The 15,185-nt window shown below is 37.7% G+C and overlaps 1 protein-coding gene across 2 annotated transcripts; it reads right to left on the reverse strand.

Moving 5' to 3' along the window:
- Positions 1 to 604: 604 nt before the first annotated feature.
- Positions 605 to 12,975, reverse strand: LOC103477702 (uncharacterized). Of its 2 annotated transcripts, none has more exons than XM_008430982.2 (12): positions 12,383 to 12,975; positions 10,880 to 11,016; positions 9,852 to 10,027; positions 8,469 to 8,629; positions 7,635 to 7,775; positions 6,264 to 6,385; positions 5,390 to 5,558; positions 4,472 to 4,617; positions 2,749 to 2,873; positions 2,549 to 2,675; positions 1,361 to 1,494; positions 605 to 812 (listed from the first exon to the last, which is right to left on the reverse strand). In XM_008430982.2, the coding sequence occupies exons 1-12, from the start codon at positions 12,802 to 12,804 to the stop codon at positions 687 to 689; spliced, it is 1,986 nt and encodes a 661-aa protein (XP_008429204.1). In that variant the 5' UTR covers positions 12,805 to 12,975; the 3' UTR covers positions 605 to 686. The 2 variants fall into 2 exon arrangements, with proteins under 2 accessions (XP_008429204.1, XP_008429202.1); XM_008430980.2 differs by having other exon boundaries at positions 10,880 to 11,019.
- Positions 12,976 to 15,185: the final 2,210 nt, after the last annotated feature.

Genomic DNA, 15,185 nt, shown 5'->3' on the forward strand with positions numbered 1-15,185 from the left:
GTACAAAAACTTAAAAATGTAATTACTAATTGAATATATTCTTGTTTATCATTCACAAACAATACATGCCGAACTGAGTGGTGAACAGGATGATTTTGCTATTGGCTGCATACCTTTGGTATGTGACATACTTATGTAGAGTTATGAGAAATATGTATTTGCTCATTACAGCTTGTTAGCCTCCCTGGGAAAAGTTTACTCCTGGGCAACTCTAATCAATTGTTGAATTTCAATTTGTGACTTTGAGGACAAAGTTTAAACAATTTAGAAACATGTTTTCATCTATTTGAACCCTGAATACTGTATCAAAACAAAAGTAGAGAAAACTAATGCATTTACTGTTTGATTTATAACAAGAAAAATCTTAATTCATATTTTGAATTAAATGAAAATGAAAATCTTTTGTGCTTCAGAATTTCTAAGTTAAAGTTTCAAATTAAACATGATTACGTGCAATTATGGAGAAGAGACTCTTGAGATGCAAGGTAGTTTCATGAAGAAGATGTGAAGGGTCCTCTTGGTGAATGTAAAGAAAACATTTTAAAAGCTAGATACTTTAGTCGCAGCATTCTTGGAAAGATGAGGTAAATAAAAGACTGAAAAACAAAGTGAAAAAGTAGAAATTTATTCTCTGATTACACAGTAAAAGTAATATTGAATCAGGATTAAGATTTATTGTAGCGGCATCATTTGTAGAAGATGAGAAAAGACGACATGATGATATATCCGGGCTTTTGAGCTGGATTTGGATCCTGTCCGTTAAACCAGCCAAAATAGACAATGGTGTTGGATTCAAAGTCGCTCATGTTCAGCTGAAAGACGACAGAAAGAGACAAAAGAAATATGGCGAGTTTGAGATAGTTAGCATTATTTAGTTAAGTCTAACATCGTAAACATGAACATTTTTAAACTTATCAATCCAACATGTGCTTTTTTATTTATGGTTTAGGAATATCTGAACTTTAACACACTTATGAGGACAGAAAATTACTGAATGTGGTTTTCTTGGCTCTGGGTACTTGATGAAATCCATGAAGGAGATGCAAGTGTTTTGATAGTCGAGTGATCAGAAATTAGCATGATTACACAAAAAGCATTCAGAGGTCAATGTCTCGCTTCAGTTTAATTAAGGACTCCTCTAATTTAATTGTTTGCTTCAGACATTCATTGCTGTTGAAAATTGTTGTAATAATGCTATGGAAGATCATCTAATACATTACAGCTGAAACGATTAATCCGATTAATCGTTAGGTTTTAATCAACTTCAGGGATATTAAGTCCAAGATGATTTCATTCATGTACTTCAACTCTCTTGTTGATTACATGTTGTAAGAATGAAGCTTTGTGTTGGTGGACAAACCTGTTTGGTGACGTCGACCCTCCAGGGGTCAACCTGCAGGCCGTCACACCAGCCTCCTCGCCCATACAGCCATGTGCCGTGTTCATTCGGTACGGCGCCGTCTTTTACCCGCATTGTGCAACCAAGAGCCGTTCCTGTGTCACAATTAAAACACATTAATGCACAGCAACTCGTGCAGAACTCACTTCATGACCAGTTTTGCACAGGATTTTAAGCAATTGACAATTTGATGATTAATCAGATTTTTAATTTAACTTATGCTTATTTTATACAACTTTAGAAATACAATTAAAGATCCAAATAAACAATACAATTCATTTTTAAATAAGAAAATAAACATTTTGCTGCATAAAATTTAATAGCAGCCTTAAGTGTACAGTTGATTATTTGCAGCTAAAGATATTTCTACCATCAACATGCTGAAAGCTGATAAGTCTGCTCGACTTATCAATACCGAGTAGGGCTCATATGATGATTATTGTTTTAATTAAAAATAATAGCATACATCATTGTTTAGATCAGTGTTTCTCAGCCCTGGTCATCAGCGCCCCCCTGCTCTGCATGTTTTAGATGTGCCTCTATTCCAGAACAGCTGATTCAAATGACTGCATGACCATCAATTACTGCAGAAGCCTGTTAATCACCCAGAGATACAATTCAGGTGTCTGGCAGAAGGGAAACACCTAAAACATGCAGGACAGGGGGGCCTGAGGACCAGGGCTGAGAAATACTGGTTCAGATTAATAATAATGGATATGTATATCCATTTAGTGGCTAACAAAATAAAAAATAATTATCAATAATAATAATAATAATAATAAATAAAACCAAATCTTTGTTACTATTATGGTGGCCACTTTTGTTTCTCTTGATTGAAAAACTGAAAATGTGTCAAATTCTGATTTAGAGCTTAACCTCTATGAATAACCATTTAAAAAATGAGCTAAAACTGCATTCAGAAGTGGAGGATAATTATTGATCTGAATTTTTTTTTAACTTACTGATCACTTCCTAGTGTTATAATATAAACAATAAACTGAATTTCAAAATGTAGGTAATAAGATTAAAAATAGCTGAGGTTTGCTTAAACACTGTGCTTGTTTCATTACTTATTCTGCATCTATTGATGAAACATTATTCATTTTAATCAAGTATTTGGTTAAAAAGTGTCTTTGTGAGATTTCTTACCTGCTGTGTCAAACGTGTGAGTGTTGTTGTGAACGCCGTTGATCAGGAAATGGTGGGAGGTGACGCAGAACTCCCCGCAGCCGTTCTCGTCGCTGCCATGGCCCGTAATAACGGCATAAAGCTCCACCTGAAACCAACCACAGCTGGTGAGACACTCCAGACAGGAAGGGTGTAAAAAAGCCCTTGACACCATCTGGTACCTTCTTAGTGGATGAAGGAATGAGGATCTTCGTTGGCTGGTACCTCTTGTTGTAGTCTTTGTCAAAGGTTCCCCCGCTGAACAGAGGCGTCACTTTGAATGGATGAAACTTGGCCACGTCTTCACCTGTGATACCAAATATTTGTATCCATTACACAAATATACTTTTAGTTCAGGACAAATAAACTGTGCTAAAAATATTTACTGATTTTTCAGCTTCCATTCAACATCAAATGTGACAAAAGATTTTATCTCTGATTTAGAAATAAGTGAAAATGGAGATACATAAATATTTTATAAAGGTGATTTATTATGCTTTCTTGAACAGGTTAGGATACATCTATGGACGGCACAAAACATGTTAATTAAATTTGCGCAAAATCAATCTTGGATAATGAGATTTTAGTCTGATCAGTTCTGTATTTTGGGGCGTCTTGTCACTTTAAATCCAAATAAGCTGCTGCTGGCCACACCCCCAACTCTACTTGCATTTGAAAACGGATGCATAATTTTCCAACTATACATCTTTGAAAAGCAGAAGTGGAGCCTCCTGTACAACCAACAAAAGTGCAACAATAAAACACGTGTCATTTCCAGCAGCCTTTGAACAGCGCATACAGCGGTAAAACTAGTTGACCAAACTTCCTAGAGCACTGCTTTGGTTGCTAGGTAATGGGGCTGGGCTCGCTGGGGTTGCTAGGTAACAACGCAGTGCCCTTAGAATGTGACTTAAGGAGGTTTAAAATGTAAAAATGTATTTGGTAAAAAAGCTACTCAAGTACTGAATAATTGATCAAAACATCAATCATCTAATATCTAAAATTACCTTAGATCAGGGGTGTCAAACTCCAGTCCTGAAGGGCCGCTGTCCTGCAGTTTTTAGATGTGCYMCAGGYAYAWAACACCTGAATCRAATGGCTTAATTACCTCCTCAGTTCTCCAGAGCCTTGCTAATGACCTAATTATTCTATTCAGGTGTGGTGCAGCAGAGGCACTTCTAAAAGTTGCAGGACACCGGCCCTCGAGGACGGGAGTTTGACACCCCTGCTTTAGATGGACCAGAATATTAAGTAATGTGGAAATGTTGGTGTTTTAAGCAAAATAATAAAATTAATTCATAAAAATAGCATAAATACAAAATAACAAAATCAGGCAAAGGGAAAATTGTTCCAAATCAATTTTTTTCAGTATATAAAAAAATTGTAAAACTTTCACAAAAACTGCCAGTGTGTGTCTGGTGAATCTATTGGTAAAAACATGTTTGTTCTTAATTCAGAGAAGTTACTCTCAGTGGGTAGAGAATCCAGAAATTTTACTCTAGAGTAGCGATACTTTATGATAAAACTACTAAAGCAAAAGGAAAATGTTCTGCATAGTAAAAATACTCCTAAAAGTATTTCCCCTCCCAAAACTATACTGTAGTAAATATAACTGAGTAGATGCCATTATACAGCAGTAATATCAGCTGGCCAAATGAGCTCTAGCTCAGCTTGGGTTGCTAGGTAACGGGGCAGCGCCTGCTGACTTATAACATGACATTTAGGAGGTTTTTGAAATGGGTAATTTTCTAAATACCAAAAATTATCGTCAAAAACTGCGAGGTGGGGTTTTTCAAGCACTTGGGATGTTTTTAGAAGCAGTAAAAACCCAAACCGAAACATTACAAACTAGGAAAATGTGAGTTTTGCATGATGTGTCCCCTTTAAATCGACGGCTGTGTTTACCTGTGCGGTTGCTGGCGCTAAATCTGAGGTTGAGGGAGGCGACCCAGGGCATCGCCCAGGGCACCGTCTTCATGGTGAAGGTGCATTTGCTGCTGTCCAGCACAGGGATGAGAGGGGACACGTCTGTCAGCCAGTGTCCAGTCCCTCTGCCAAAACAAAACTGAAACTTATGTCTCACACTTCAGCAAAATAAGCAAATACACGGATACAGAGGTTTTAGTCTGCTTTTTGATATTTCTGTATTTTAAATGTGCCTTGCAAACTTGTGAATTGATATACCTTGAACTTTTTCAGATTTTGTCATGAAATGACCACAAACTTAAGCAATACTTATTTCATTTAGAATAAAAAGATAAACTAAATCCCTTTTCTTTAGCTTCACAATTATGCACCACTTTGCAACAACTACGTTTTTGTTGTCATTTGGCTCAAGAAAGTTTAAAGGGCTTTAATAATTTTCAAGAGTTATTATGGTTAGAAATCATAATTTTAAAAGAGAACTGTGATGTTTTCCATTTAACTCAATTAAGATAAAAAAATGGTATGCAGAGATTTATGAATAGGTGTTTGCTTAGAGTTTAAAAATTAAAAAGTCTAATTAAAATTCAACTTAAAAATATTTTAACTCAACTTCTGCCTTCAAATAGTCATTACTTTTATTTCAGCAAAAGAAAAAGCCCATTTTTTAAATGTGCATTCATTCCTCCTCCCTTTGTGATTTGTAATTTTACTTATTTATTATAGAAATGGTTGCATCTGATTTTAGCTGCATATTTTAGCAAACTGAAGGCTGTAAAAGATGCATTGCATCTTAAAATATCATTACATTATGACGTTTTTATGCTGTATTTCCTGTAAAATAAAGTGTTCAAATGAAAGATAATGCAGCAAGAAGCAGCAGCATGTTGGAGGCGCTACCTTCGAAAGGCAGTGATCCAGCGTCCCAGCTCCGTGTTGCAGTACGGACTCAGCTGATCGCAGCAGACAAACAGCTGGACGGTGTGATCCCACTCAGCGCAGGACGAGTCCCTCCTGCCGGGACACGACAGCGACGCGTCGAGCTCCAGCGTGTCAAAGTCCCACACATCTGCCAACAAAAATCACAAATAAAATATAAAACATGCGTCTGAAGTAAAATGCAAGAGAAAAATGCATATTTTTTCACTTTTTGTGTCCGGGGTTTCCAAACTTTTCCAGGTAATTTCTCCCAAAAGCGCATTAACCTCTGACCCGATGTGCAAATGCACAGACGATGCACCAAAAAAACACTGCTCAAAAAAATAAATGAACACTTAAACAACACAATATAACTCCAAGTAAATCAAACTTCTGTGAAATCAAACTGTCCACTTAGGAAGCAACACTGATTAACAACAGGGACCCTCGTCGGGTCCATCAGTGTTGCTTCCTAAGTGGACAGTTTGATTTCACAGAAGTTTGATTTACTTGGAGTTATATTGTGTTGTTTAAGTGTTCCCTTTATTTTTTTGAGCAGTATACATAAAGAAGCATCAACTTTAAAAGTGTTTTAAATTCACAATTCAATAATTAGTACATCAATTTAGCATAAATGCTGCCTCATAATGATTTTAACTAGCCATGAGTTCTGTGGTGAGTTTTTTTCTCTCATCTTTCCTAGAACTTTTTGAAAAACAACTTTGACAAACCCCGCTTCATACGACCTAAAAACTAATCTACTGACAGATAAACTGTGCAGCCAGTCACCTTACAAGGTGGATAAACAAACTTAACAACGGTTCTCGTATCTCATAGATAGAGCTGATTATCTCACCTGCCGGCAGTTCGACTGTGGCCTCCGCTCCTTTGTCTCCTTGCATCGTGACTTTGTCAAACACTGGAATGATTTTTGCAGGACTTTGGATTTTGTTTTGCAGACCAGCAGCAAATTCAAACCTGGAGATAAAACCCCCCAGTAAAAACAAAGTGTGAGAGAAGTTTCTCCTGTATGCTTAACTATAACACCAGCTGACAAAAGTTTAAGACCCAGGGGCAATGATCAGGCATGCTGGTGGGGGCAACATCTTTGGGTTTTGCATAAATCAACCAATGAAACATAGTGCAGAATTTAAAATAAGCTCCACAGGGTTTTCTGAAGTATGCATTTCAAATGATAAACCCAAATCTATTTTAGTTTCTCTCATCAATTACAAACTATTTCAATAAGCTTACACTTTGGGCGACTCAATCAGAAGTGCAACTATCACAACAGCTGCTACAGTTTCAGAGAAAATGAGGATGGATCATAAAATAATTAGATTTTTTTTTTTTGCAATATACAGTATATAAACCTTTTAGAAATACCATAAATAATGCTATACATTTTTGGAAACAATAGATCCACCTACAGACATTACCTGTGCAAAGACTCATGCAGCTGAGTTAAAAATAAAACAAATTTACAGAGATTTCACTAAAAATCCAGGATAGCACATCAATGCGAGCTGTGGCAAGAAGGTTTGCTGTGTYTGTCAGCGTAGTGTCCAGAGGCTGGAGGCGCTACCAGGAGACAGGCCAGTACACCAGGAGACGTGGAGGAGGCCGTAGGAGGGCAACAACCCAGCAGCAGGGCCGCTACCTCCGCCTTTGTRCAAGAAGGAACAGGAGGAGCACTGCCAGAGCCCTGCAAAATGACCTCCAGCAGGCCACAAATGTGCATGTGTTACTAATAAAATAGCATAGTTGTATGCTCTATATAGAGATTTTCCTTAACTTTGATTGTATATCTCACAATTTTGTAATTTATCATTGTTTATTAAACTCTGAAAGTGAGTGGCTTTGTTAATATTCTGTCCCAGAATGCAGTTAGATGTGCCCTTTTTATTTTTTTGAGCACCTGCCCCTTTAGTGGTCTCTGCACAGCCCTGCACACACATATATAGTACCAATTTATATATAAAGAAATCGGCACTACTAGAACTCCATACAATGTCTTTTTGATTTCTGTACTGCAACCATTGGGCTAAACTCAAATGTTTCTCATCAGTTTCCAGTCAAGAGTCTGACGTTTCCATGGATACCATCTATGTTTACGTTTGACTGACTGAGGGGAGACTGTGCAGTAATGAGTGGAGGGGGAAAAGTTAAAATCTGCCCCCGTTTCCAAGCCCTACAGACAGATAAAGAGTGAGTTTATTGTCCTCACCACTGAGCCTGCCAGTTGATGAAGCTAAATGATGGGTAGAGGAACCAGCCCGTCTCAGCCAGCGCCCCCTGCTGGTCAATACTGATGAAGAAATTTGGGGACGGTGTGGTCTGAAAGGAAACATTCACCAACTTTCCAGACCTACAAAAAACACAAAAACAGCAGAGAGAGAGGTTCAACCTTAAAAATACTAATAATTGCTAAATAATACTATAAAAAACGTTCAAATGTAATCTGTGGGTTAAAAATAGACAAATAGATGCATGAATAAAGTCGTACTATTATGAGAACACGAAAAAAAACAATCTTTGCCATTGTGGTGAGGGATGTTGTGAAGTTATTGGTTTTACAAATAAAGAAATTAGTAGTTTATTACAACTTCATTCTGGTACAATTACAACTTTATTGGCGTAATTTTAGGACTGTATTCTCAAAAGATTATGACTTTATTCTCACATTTATTGTAAATTTGTCATACAAGTTCATTCACGTAATCGTATCATTCATTATCATATTATTATTATCTTGAAATATTTGGACTGTATCCTAATAAAATGACTTTTTGTACTATTGCCTTTTTTGATGTACAAGTTTATTCTTGTAATACTATTAGGTCTTTATTCTCATATTATTATAACTTTATTTCTGTTTTTTTTTTTTACTTTATGTCTAGTAATGTTATAACTTTATTCTCATATTTATTTATTTTCTTAGCCTTGCCCTAATCTTCCGTCAAAGTGAATTAATCTGGCCGTCCAGATTTCTGCCTCTGAAACCTTTAAAGCCAGCATCAACATTGGGAGGCTTTTAATCCCTGACCTGAGCCGGTCTTACCGGAGCGCCTGAGCGACCGAAGACTCCTGATGCACCATGGCAGCCGGGATGGCGAGAGGAAAGAAACACTCCTGTCCTTCACAGTTCATATCCTGGATCGGGTTGCCGGGGAGCGAATAGACGAGGACGCCGGACGCGTTGGATTTAGCCATGTTCCTAACCTGGAGGAACAAACTAATCAACATTAGTCACAATTTAACCCCCCGTATTACTAAAGTATATTACTAAAGTACTCGATACCATGCATTTCTTTTAGCCAACAAACTCATCTCCCATTGTTGGTTCATGATAGCATTTAATTTTGAAAGCCTTAAATGTTTGAAAACATCTCCTCTACTTGTTTTCATCTAAAAAAAAAAATCCAAATTTCCTTATTTTTAGGAAAACATAGCACATTGTGTCCATGTCAAATTTATTTCTTCAGCACTTTACGGCATCAAAAGCAGCTGCTAGACTTTTGACAGGAACTCGGAAGAGGGAGCATGTGACCCCTGTCCTGGCCTCACTTCACTGGCTGCCTGTATATTTTAGGATTCATTTTAAAATTCTTTTGTTTGTTTTTAAATCACTGCATAATCTTGCCCCGGCTTACCTCTCTGAGCTTCTTCACCCCTACGTACCTTATCGGTCTCTCAGGTCAGCAGATCAGCTGCTCTTGGAGGTACCAAGATCCAGGAGGAAGCTCAGAGGGGACAGGGCTTTCTCTGTCATAGGTCCTAAGTTATGGAATGACTTGCCTTTGCAGGTCAGAGAGGCCCCTTCACTGTCCACTTTTAAAGTTCGTCTTAAAACCCATTTATTTTACTTGGCTTTTAACTCCTGCGGGATCTAGTTTTAGAGTGTATGTTTTTGTTTTTAAACTGTAAGAGTTTTTATTTTTATTTTTTTATTATGTTGTGTTTTAATGTACAGCACTTTGTATCAGCTGTGGTTGTTTTAAAGTGCTTTATAAATAAAGTTGGTATGGTATGGTATGGTATCAAAGTTCTCTATGTAAAATGCAACTAGCCAATGAAAATGACAAAACAAATCAATAAAATTGATAAGAGTAAATGACCTATTTTTTGCCTACATATCAGTGGCATTTTATAACCAGACCTGTAATGTTCTTTCACAACTAGTTGATCTATGCGGTTTCTTGTTTAGGTATTAAACAGAAAAGCTAAAAAATATTATTTAACATAAGACATTTAAAGACATTTTGAAAGCCTGGAGAACTGTCAACAAAGACCATTTAACATTTCCGTGAAAGTTCGGTTCATCTGGAAAACAGAAAGGAATAATTGGTTGTATAAACTTTTTTTTCACAGCCCTTTATATACTTGGAAAAATACAGCTACTAGATATTTCTTAATTTTTAAATAAGTGTTGAATTTAACGTACCTTATTGAAGAAAGAGCAGTTCCCTTCCGACACCCAGGCCACAGCGCCCCCTAGAGACGGTGAGGGTTCACATCCATCTCCAGCATCAGCCAGATGATACGTCTTCGGGCTCCAGTGTCCCATGAGCCAATCATACCTGGCATCCAGCCTCTTAACAATGATTGGCATTGTCCACCCTGCCGGAAGTAGCATGGTCAGTAATGGAGGACCTGGTCTTCAAAAGTAAAAAAAACTAACACAAAATAAAATTCCTCCCTATTGAGATGCAAATGATTAATCTATTTACGATTAATTGTTTATTAGACTGAATTTGGTTTCAATCGATTAACTGATAACATCCGCTTAGATGTTCTTTTAGTGTTGTAGTTCGACCGCCATCCAACAGAGGGCGCCGCCTGTCATCTTTAACCGGAGCCATTAATAAAACAAATTAAAGATGGAGGAGGTATTCTTGAACCGTAAAGGGAAACAGTCCAAACAAAGTTCGGTGCGGGACGCTAAACGCACTTTAAGCTGATCCGTTTTGAAATAAACACTCATTAAGTTATCAACTTATTTTTTAAATTTGAATAAATTAGGGTTATTCAGCCGAGCTGCATGATGGAGCCATGTTATGAGCTAATCACTTGATGGAGCCAAGTTTTAACTTTTTAAAAAAGTACTTCTGTATTCATATCTCTGTTTATGGGAACTGAAGTGTTTCACGTAATCTATTCTTTTCATCTGTTACTTTTCCATTTAGCAACCTAAGAGGTTATTGTTCTGTTATATTTTATAGATACATCTAACTTTAAACATGTAAGAAAACCGCAGTTTTCAGTCTATTCAGTTAGTATTTAATACAGTTTAGACCGTTTTCTTTTAATTCTGGAGTTATAAAAACTTTATCCTTTATGTTGTGGAAAGACAGTTGACCCTCTTGGTACAACAGTAAACAGGTTTTTAAGAAAATGGCCGCTTATCCATAAATCAATAAGATCAATGAACTAGATTAACTAATTAATCGATAACTAGCATCATTTCCTTACCATCAGAGGTGAAAACAGCCTGTGAGAGGCCACAGCTGTGTCCCAGGCAGCCCCAGTAATAAAGCACATGGGGGATCCAGTTACCCAAAGCGAAGACCGGCACTGGAGAGAAGTGCAGCTGGGTCAGAACCTCCTTCCTGCTATTGGGCCAAAGAGTCTAGTTAAAGTAAAGACTCAGCACTGAGGTTGTCTCTCAACACATCTGTTAGTTTTAGCATGGGGTGTCAACAAACCACAGAGCCTTGCAGTAATATTATTACCCATTTCACTTTTCATATTTAATCACAATAAAAACAATCTACCAATTTATTTAGAGGCATCAGGGGGTCAAATACAAATACACACCACACTTTCCAGAGTTTTACTGGTGAAAAGATTTTAAAAACATGCTTCATTTGCAAGTTTTAAATTATGTACCAAATGTTTGTGTTGATTCATCTTATAAAATCCCAATAAATTGAAGTTTGTAATGTAAGCAAATGTAGAAAGCTCAAAGATGATGAAGGAATTATGAGCATAAACCACCAAAAACATGAGTGCTACTATGAGTTCACTTCAGTTTCACTTCCTCATCTGGAATATAAAAAAACAAACTTCCTTTCGTGGCTGTTTTGGTCAGAGTTGGAGCTTTGCTTGCAAACAGATTTTTAGGTTTCCGTTTAATTTTATCTGTACATACTATTTTATTACATGTGTTTATATTGGGAGGTTTTTAACACTCAGTGGGGTATATTTTGTCACTGTGCTGCTATAACAAGTGAAATTCCTCCAAATAATAATAAAAAACAAACTTCTCAACTGTCTTCCAGTGCTAATAACAAACAACCAATCAGAGCGAGGAGGCGGGACTTAGTGCTGTCAATCACAATCCCCCTTTATCTCTCCTATTGCAGCTAGCACATGCTGCGTTAGTGCTAGTTAGCATAGCCACCGATGACAGCAAATAAATGATTTTTCTGTAACAGTAAGTTGTTTCTCCACCATTAGCACATTTAGCAGCCAATACCAGAGCATGATTGACAGCACTAAGACCCTCCTCCTGGGTCTGATTGGTTGTTTTTGACTGGGAGCTGTGGATGCATTTACTTCAGACAGAAACAGTAGCTCAGGGAGAAGGTGGAGGAGATTGATATTTTCACAGATTATCTCAAAAGTAAAAAACTTGCTAGGAAAAAAATAATAATTTTGAGATTATCTGAGAAATTTTCTAAACACACAAAAAAGAAAACGTAAAAATTTCCGAGTTTGAAAGGTTAAAAATGTGAAACTCAGAAAATGTCCAAAAATTATACATTTTCCACTTTTGAAACTCAGCCAGCATCTCAGGAGAGAGGAGATCGATCTTTTCACAGATTATCTGTCTCATGCGGTCAATATGGTGACAGTTTTAACAAAATGTAAAATATCTATTTTATTTTATTAATTTCTTAAAGGTTACATGCTCCAAACTAAATATTTAGCTCCAAACTGACCCCCACCAGCACGGAGTCCCTCCCAGCTCACCTGTTGGCGGCGGCCCGGTGCAGCTGCTCCCGCATCCAGAGGGCATCACTGACCGCCGAGTCGTCCAGCGACAGGAACAGCACCTGGGTCCGGTTCGGCAGCCCTTCAACCAGACTCTTCAAGGAGGACTCGGAGCTCCAGAGACACTCCAGGAACCCGGACTTGTTGGTGAAGGCGTGGATGACCAGAGACTCATTCACGGCTCCATCATGGGGCTGGTAGGAGAACTTTCCGTCCAAAGTCGGGACCTGAAACGCGGTGGCCCGGTCACCAGGCTCCGGACCGGCACCGGGCTGCGGACCGGAGGTGACCGGGTGGAGATGAGAAGCCTCGGTCAGCATCAGACGGCTCCTCTTCGGCCCCAGCTGAGCGTCAGTCACATGAGCTGGCACAGCAAGCAAGAGCCAGAGCAGGAAGGCCATTTTCCCCACCGCAACACAGGACGATGAACTCACCACGAAGAGCTCAGAACTTGCATCACTGAGAAACGTTCACCCGAGTTAAAACGCGCCCCGCTGTCGCTTCCAACACAACAAAACTGACCGTTTATCTTTATACACATCCACTTTCGATTCGGAGGCGGGACGGGCCGCCTTCTACGGCAGCCCTGCGGTGCCAACAATCTGAGAAACAAATTTTGTCTTCTCGGTTATTTTATTTAGTTTGCTTTGAATCCGCAAAACAATTTAGATGTAGGTAAACAATTCCAGAAAGGAGCAAAGATAATTCAATGTTTTGATTATTCTGTAGAGCAAGAGGCTCTTAGGACCATCCGCTAAGACTAAAATGCAAAACCAACAACTGAAAAAACTTTATGTATAAAATACTGATTTTATTTTTACGACAGCATAATTGGAGGTAGAAAGAGATATAAATGTAGATAATTTCAGAGATTTTCTAGAAAAAAAACAAGAGCTTGAAAAGTCAAAAATTTGGCAGAAAAACACTCAGAAATTTTGAGATGAATCTAAGAAAATTTCAAAAAACAAAATTACATGGGTTCGGTGGTGGTGCAGAGACAAAGCACAACCCATGTATTGAGGCCTTAGTCCTCATGCCGGCGACCAATTCCCGGCCCGGCGACATTTGCCGCATGTCTTCCCCCTCTCTCATAACCCTCTTTCCGGTCAAGCTACTTTCTAATAAAAGCCACTAGAGCCAACAAAACCTAAAAGAAAAAATAAATAAATACATTTCTGAGCTTATAAGGCAAAAAATTGCAAGAAAAAAAATCATTTTCTATAAAAAAATCGGAAATTTCAGAAGTTCTTTAAACAATATATTTTTATTTTTGATTAAATTATTCAAATATAAGTCAAGAGATCTCAATTAAATGTTAATCTTTTATTAAATTTAAATGTAAATTATTAATAGTATTTATCCATTAGATTATACTGAAAACTAATTATCTTTCTTCCACTAAACAGTTAAAACTCAATCAGCACGGAAACTTAAGCGCTGCCATGATCTATTTTAGTTTTTAAAAACGACAAAAAATAATTGACCTATGTTTAAATCTTTGTTTTTACCTCCATCAGAGCATAAATTTAAAACTTTTGTAAGTTTGATTGCAAAAGGAGCTCCAAATATGAAGGTTTTATGCAGCTGTCGCATTGAGTTCACAGCAGATAATCTACCTGGTAACTGATGACGTTCCCTCTGCAGAAGTACCGTGAACAAGAGGAAATCAGGGGAATACAAAGGGAGGAAATAAACTGTTTTTCACTTCACTTTCAAAACTGATTTTTGTTGAACATTATTTCATTCAGTGACGTGCGGTCAGGGGAGGCAGGTGAGGCAGAGCCTCACCTCTTATCATGGAAAAATAATATATAATAATAAAATCATTTATATAGCTATTTTTACCCTGTGGTTTGTACTATAAAGTATCTATTTTTCACTTAGCTTAACCAATTCTGATTCGTTTTTTTTCTTTAAAATCGCTGAATTTTCGCATTTTCCCATTCAAATGCTCAGAAGCGAAGTCTGCGATTGCGCAACATCTCGCTAACTGCACTGCCTGCCATTATATGACAGCCTGTTCGTCCTGTCTGTACGCCGGCAATAAAATGGCTAAAAACATTTAATATATGGTCTGATTTTCCATAATTTAGCTTATGTATATAATGTACAGTGTTTTTTGTCACTGACTGTGTGTGTATCGTGTTTTGTGTGCGGAGGAGCGATAAGAAACGGCAGAGAACAGACTCGAGGTGAGGCAGGCAGTTCTCTTRCCTCACCGCTGGGGGCGCTCATGATCCCAGATATTGTGACTGCACAACTGCAGAGTAAGACACAGTGAGCTAGCCATGGAGCTAGCCACACAGTAAATAAGTAAAGTACAGCGATATATTTATTCTCTCTTCCGACGTCAACATGAAAGAATACATTTCTACACTTAAACAGTTTTCTAAAGTGGATTTTCAATTGAAGAGGAGATGATAACTAAAGGAAGACCAACACCGGAGCTGAAAGTTTTACTTCAAGACAGTTTGATGATTCTCAAACCGAGTAGAAAAGACATGCCGAGGATCGACTTGGCTTTGGATGAACGGATATTTTTGTGCAGAATTAGCGGTGCATGGATTTCATTGATAAGTAAAGGTAAGACAGCAATAAGATGTTTTTGTTTAGTTTTTTAATGAAATGTGCGTTTTGTGGGCTACAGTTTGTTTAAATAATTCAGTAAAGTAGAAGCGGTAGCTAATCTACCACAGCAATTATTTATTAATGAAACATTAAGCTTAAAACGTACTACAACAACAGACTGAATGATCTGTTCTGTGTGCAAAATTCTGGAATG

This window comes from Poecilia reticulata, linkage group LG16 (genome assembly GCF_000633615.1).
Source record: "Poecilia reticulata strain Guanapo linkage group LG16, Guppy_female_1.0+MT, whole genome shotgun sequence".
In the NCBI taxonomy this organism is placed as follows: Eukaryota; Metazoa; Chordata; class Actinopteri; order Cyprinodontiformes; family Poeciliidae; genus Poecilia; species Poecilia reticulata.

What these genes read in the sequence shown, in the direction of transcription:
- LOC103477702 (XM_008430980.2), bottom strand. Translation starts at nt 12,804, where the DNA reads ATGGCCTTCCTGCTCTGGCTCTTGCTTGCTGTGCCAGCTCATGTGACT. An exon ending in GGCTGTTTTCACCTCTGATG is followed by an intron (nt 10,028 to 10,879) that starts GTAAGGAAATGA and finishes TACTTCCGGCAG; the next exon opens with GGTGGACAATGCCAATCATT. An exon ending in TCACACGTTTGACACAGCAG is followed by an intron (nt 1,495 to 2,548) that starts GTAAGAAATCTC and finishes ATTGTGACACAG; the next exon opens with GAACGGCTCTTGGTTGCACA.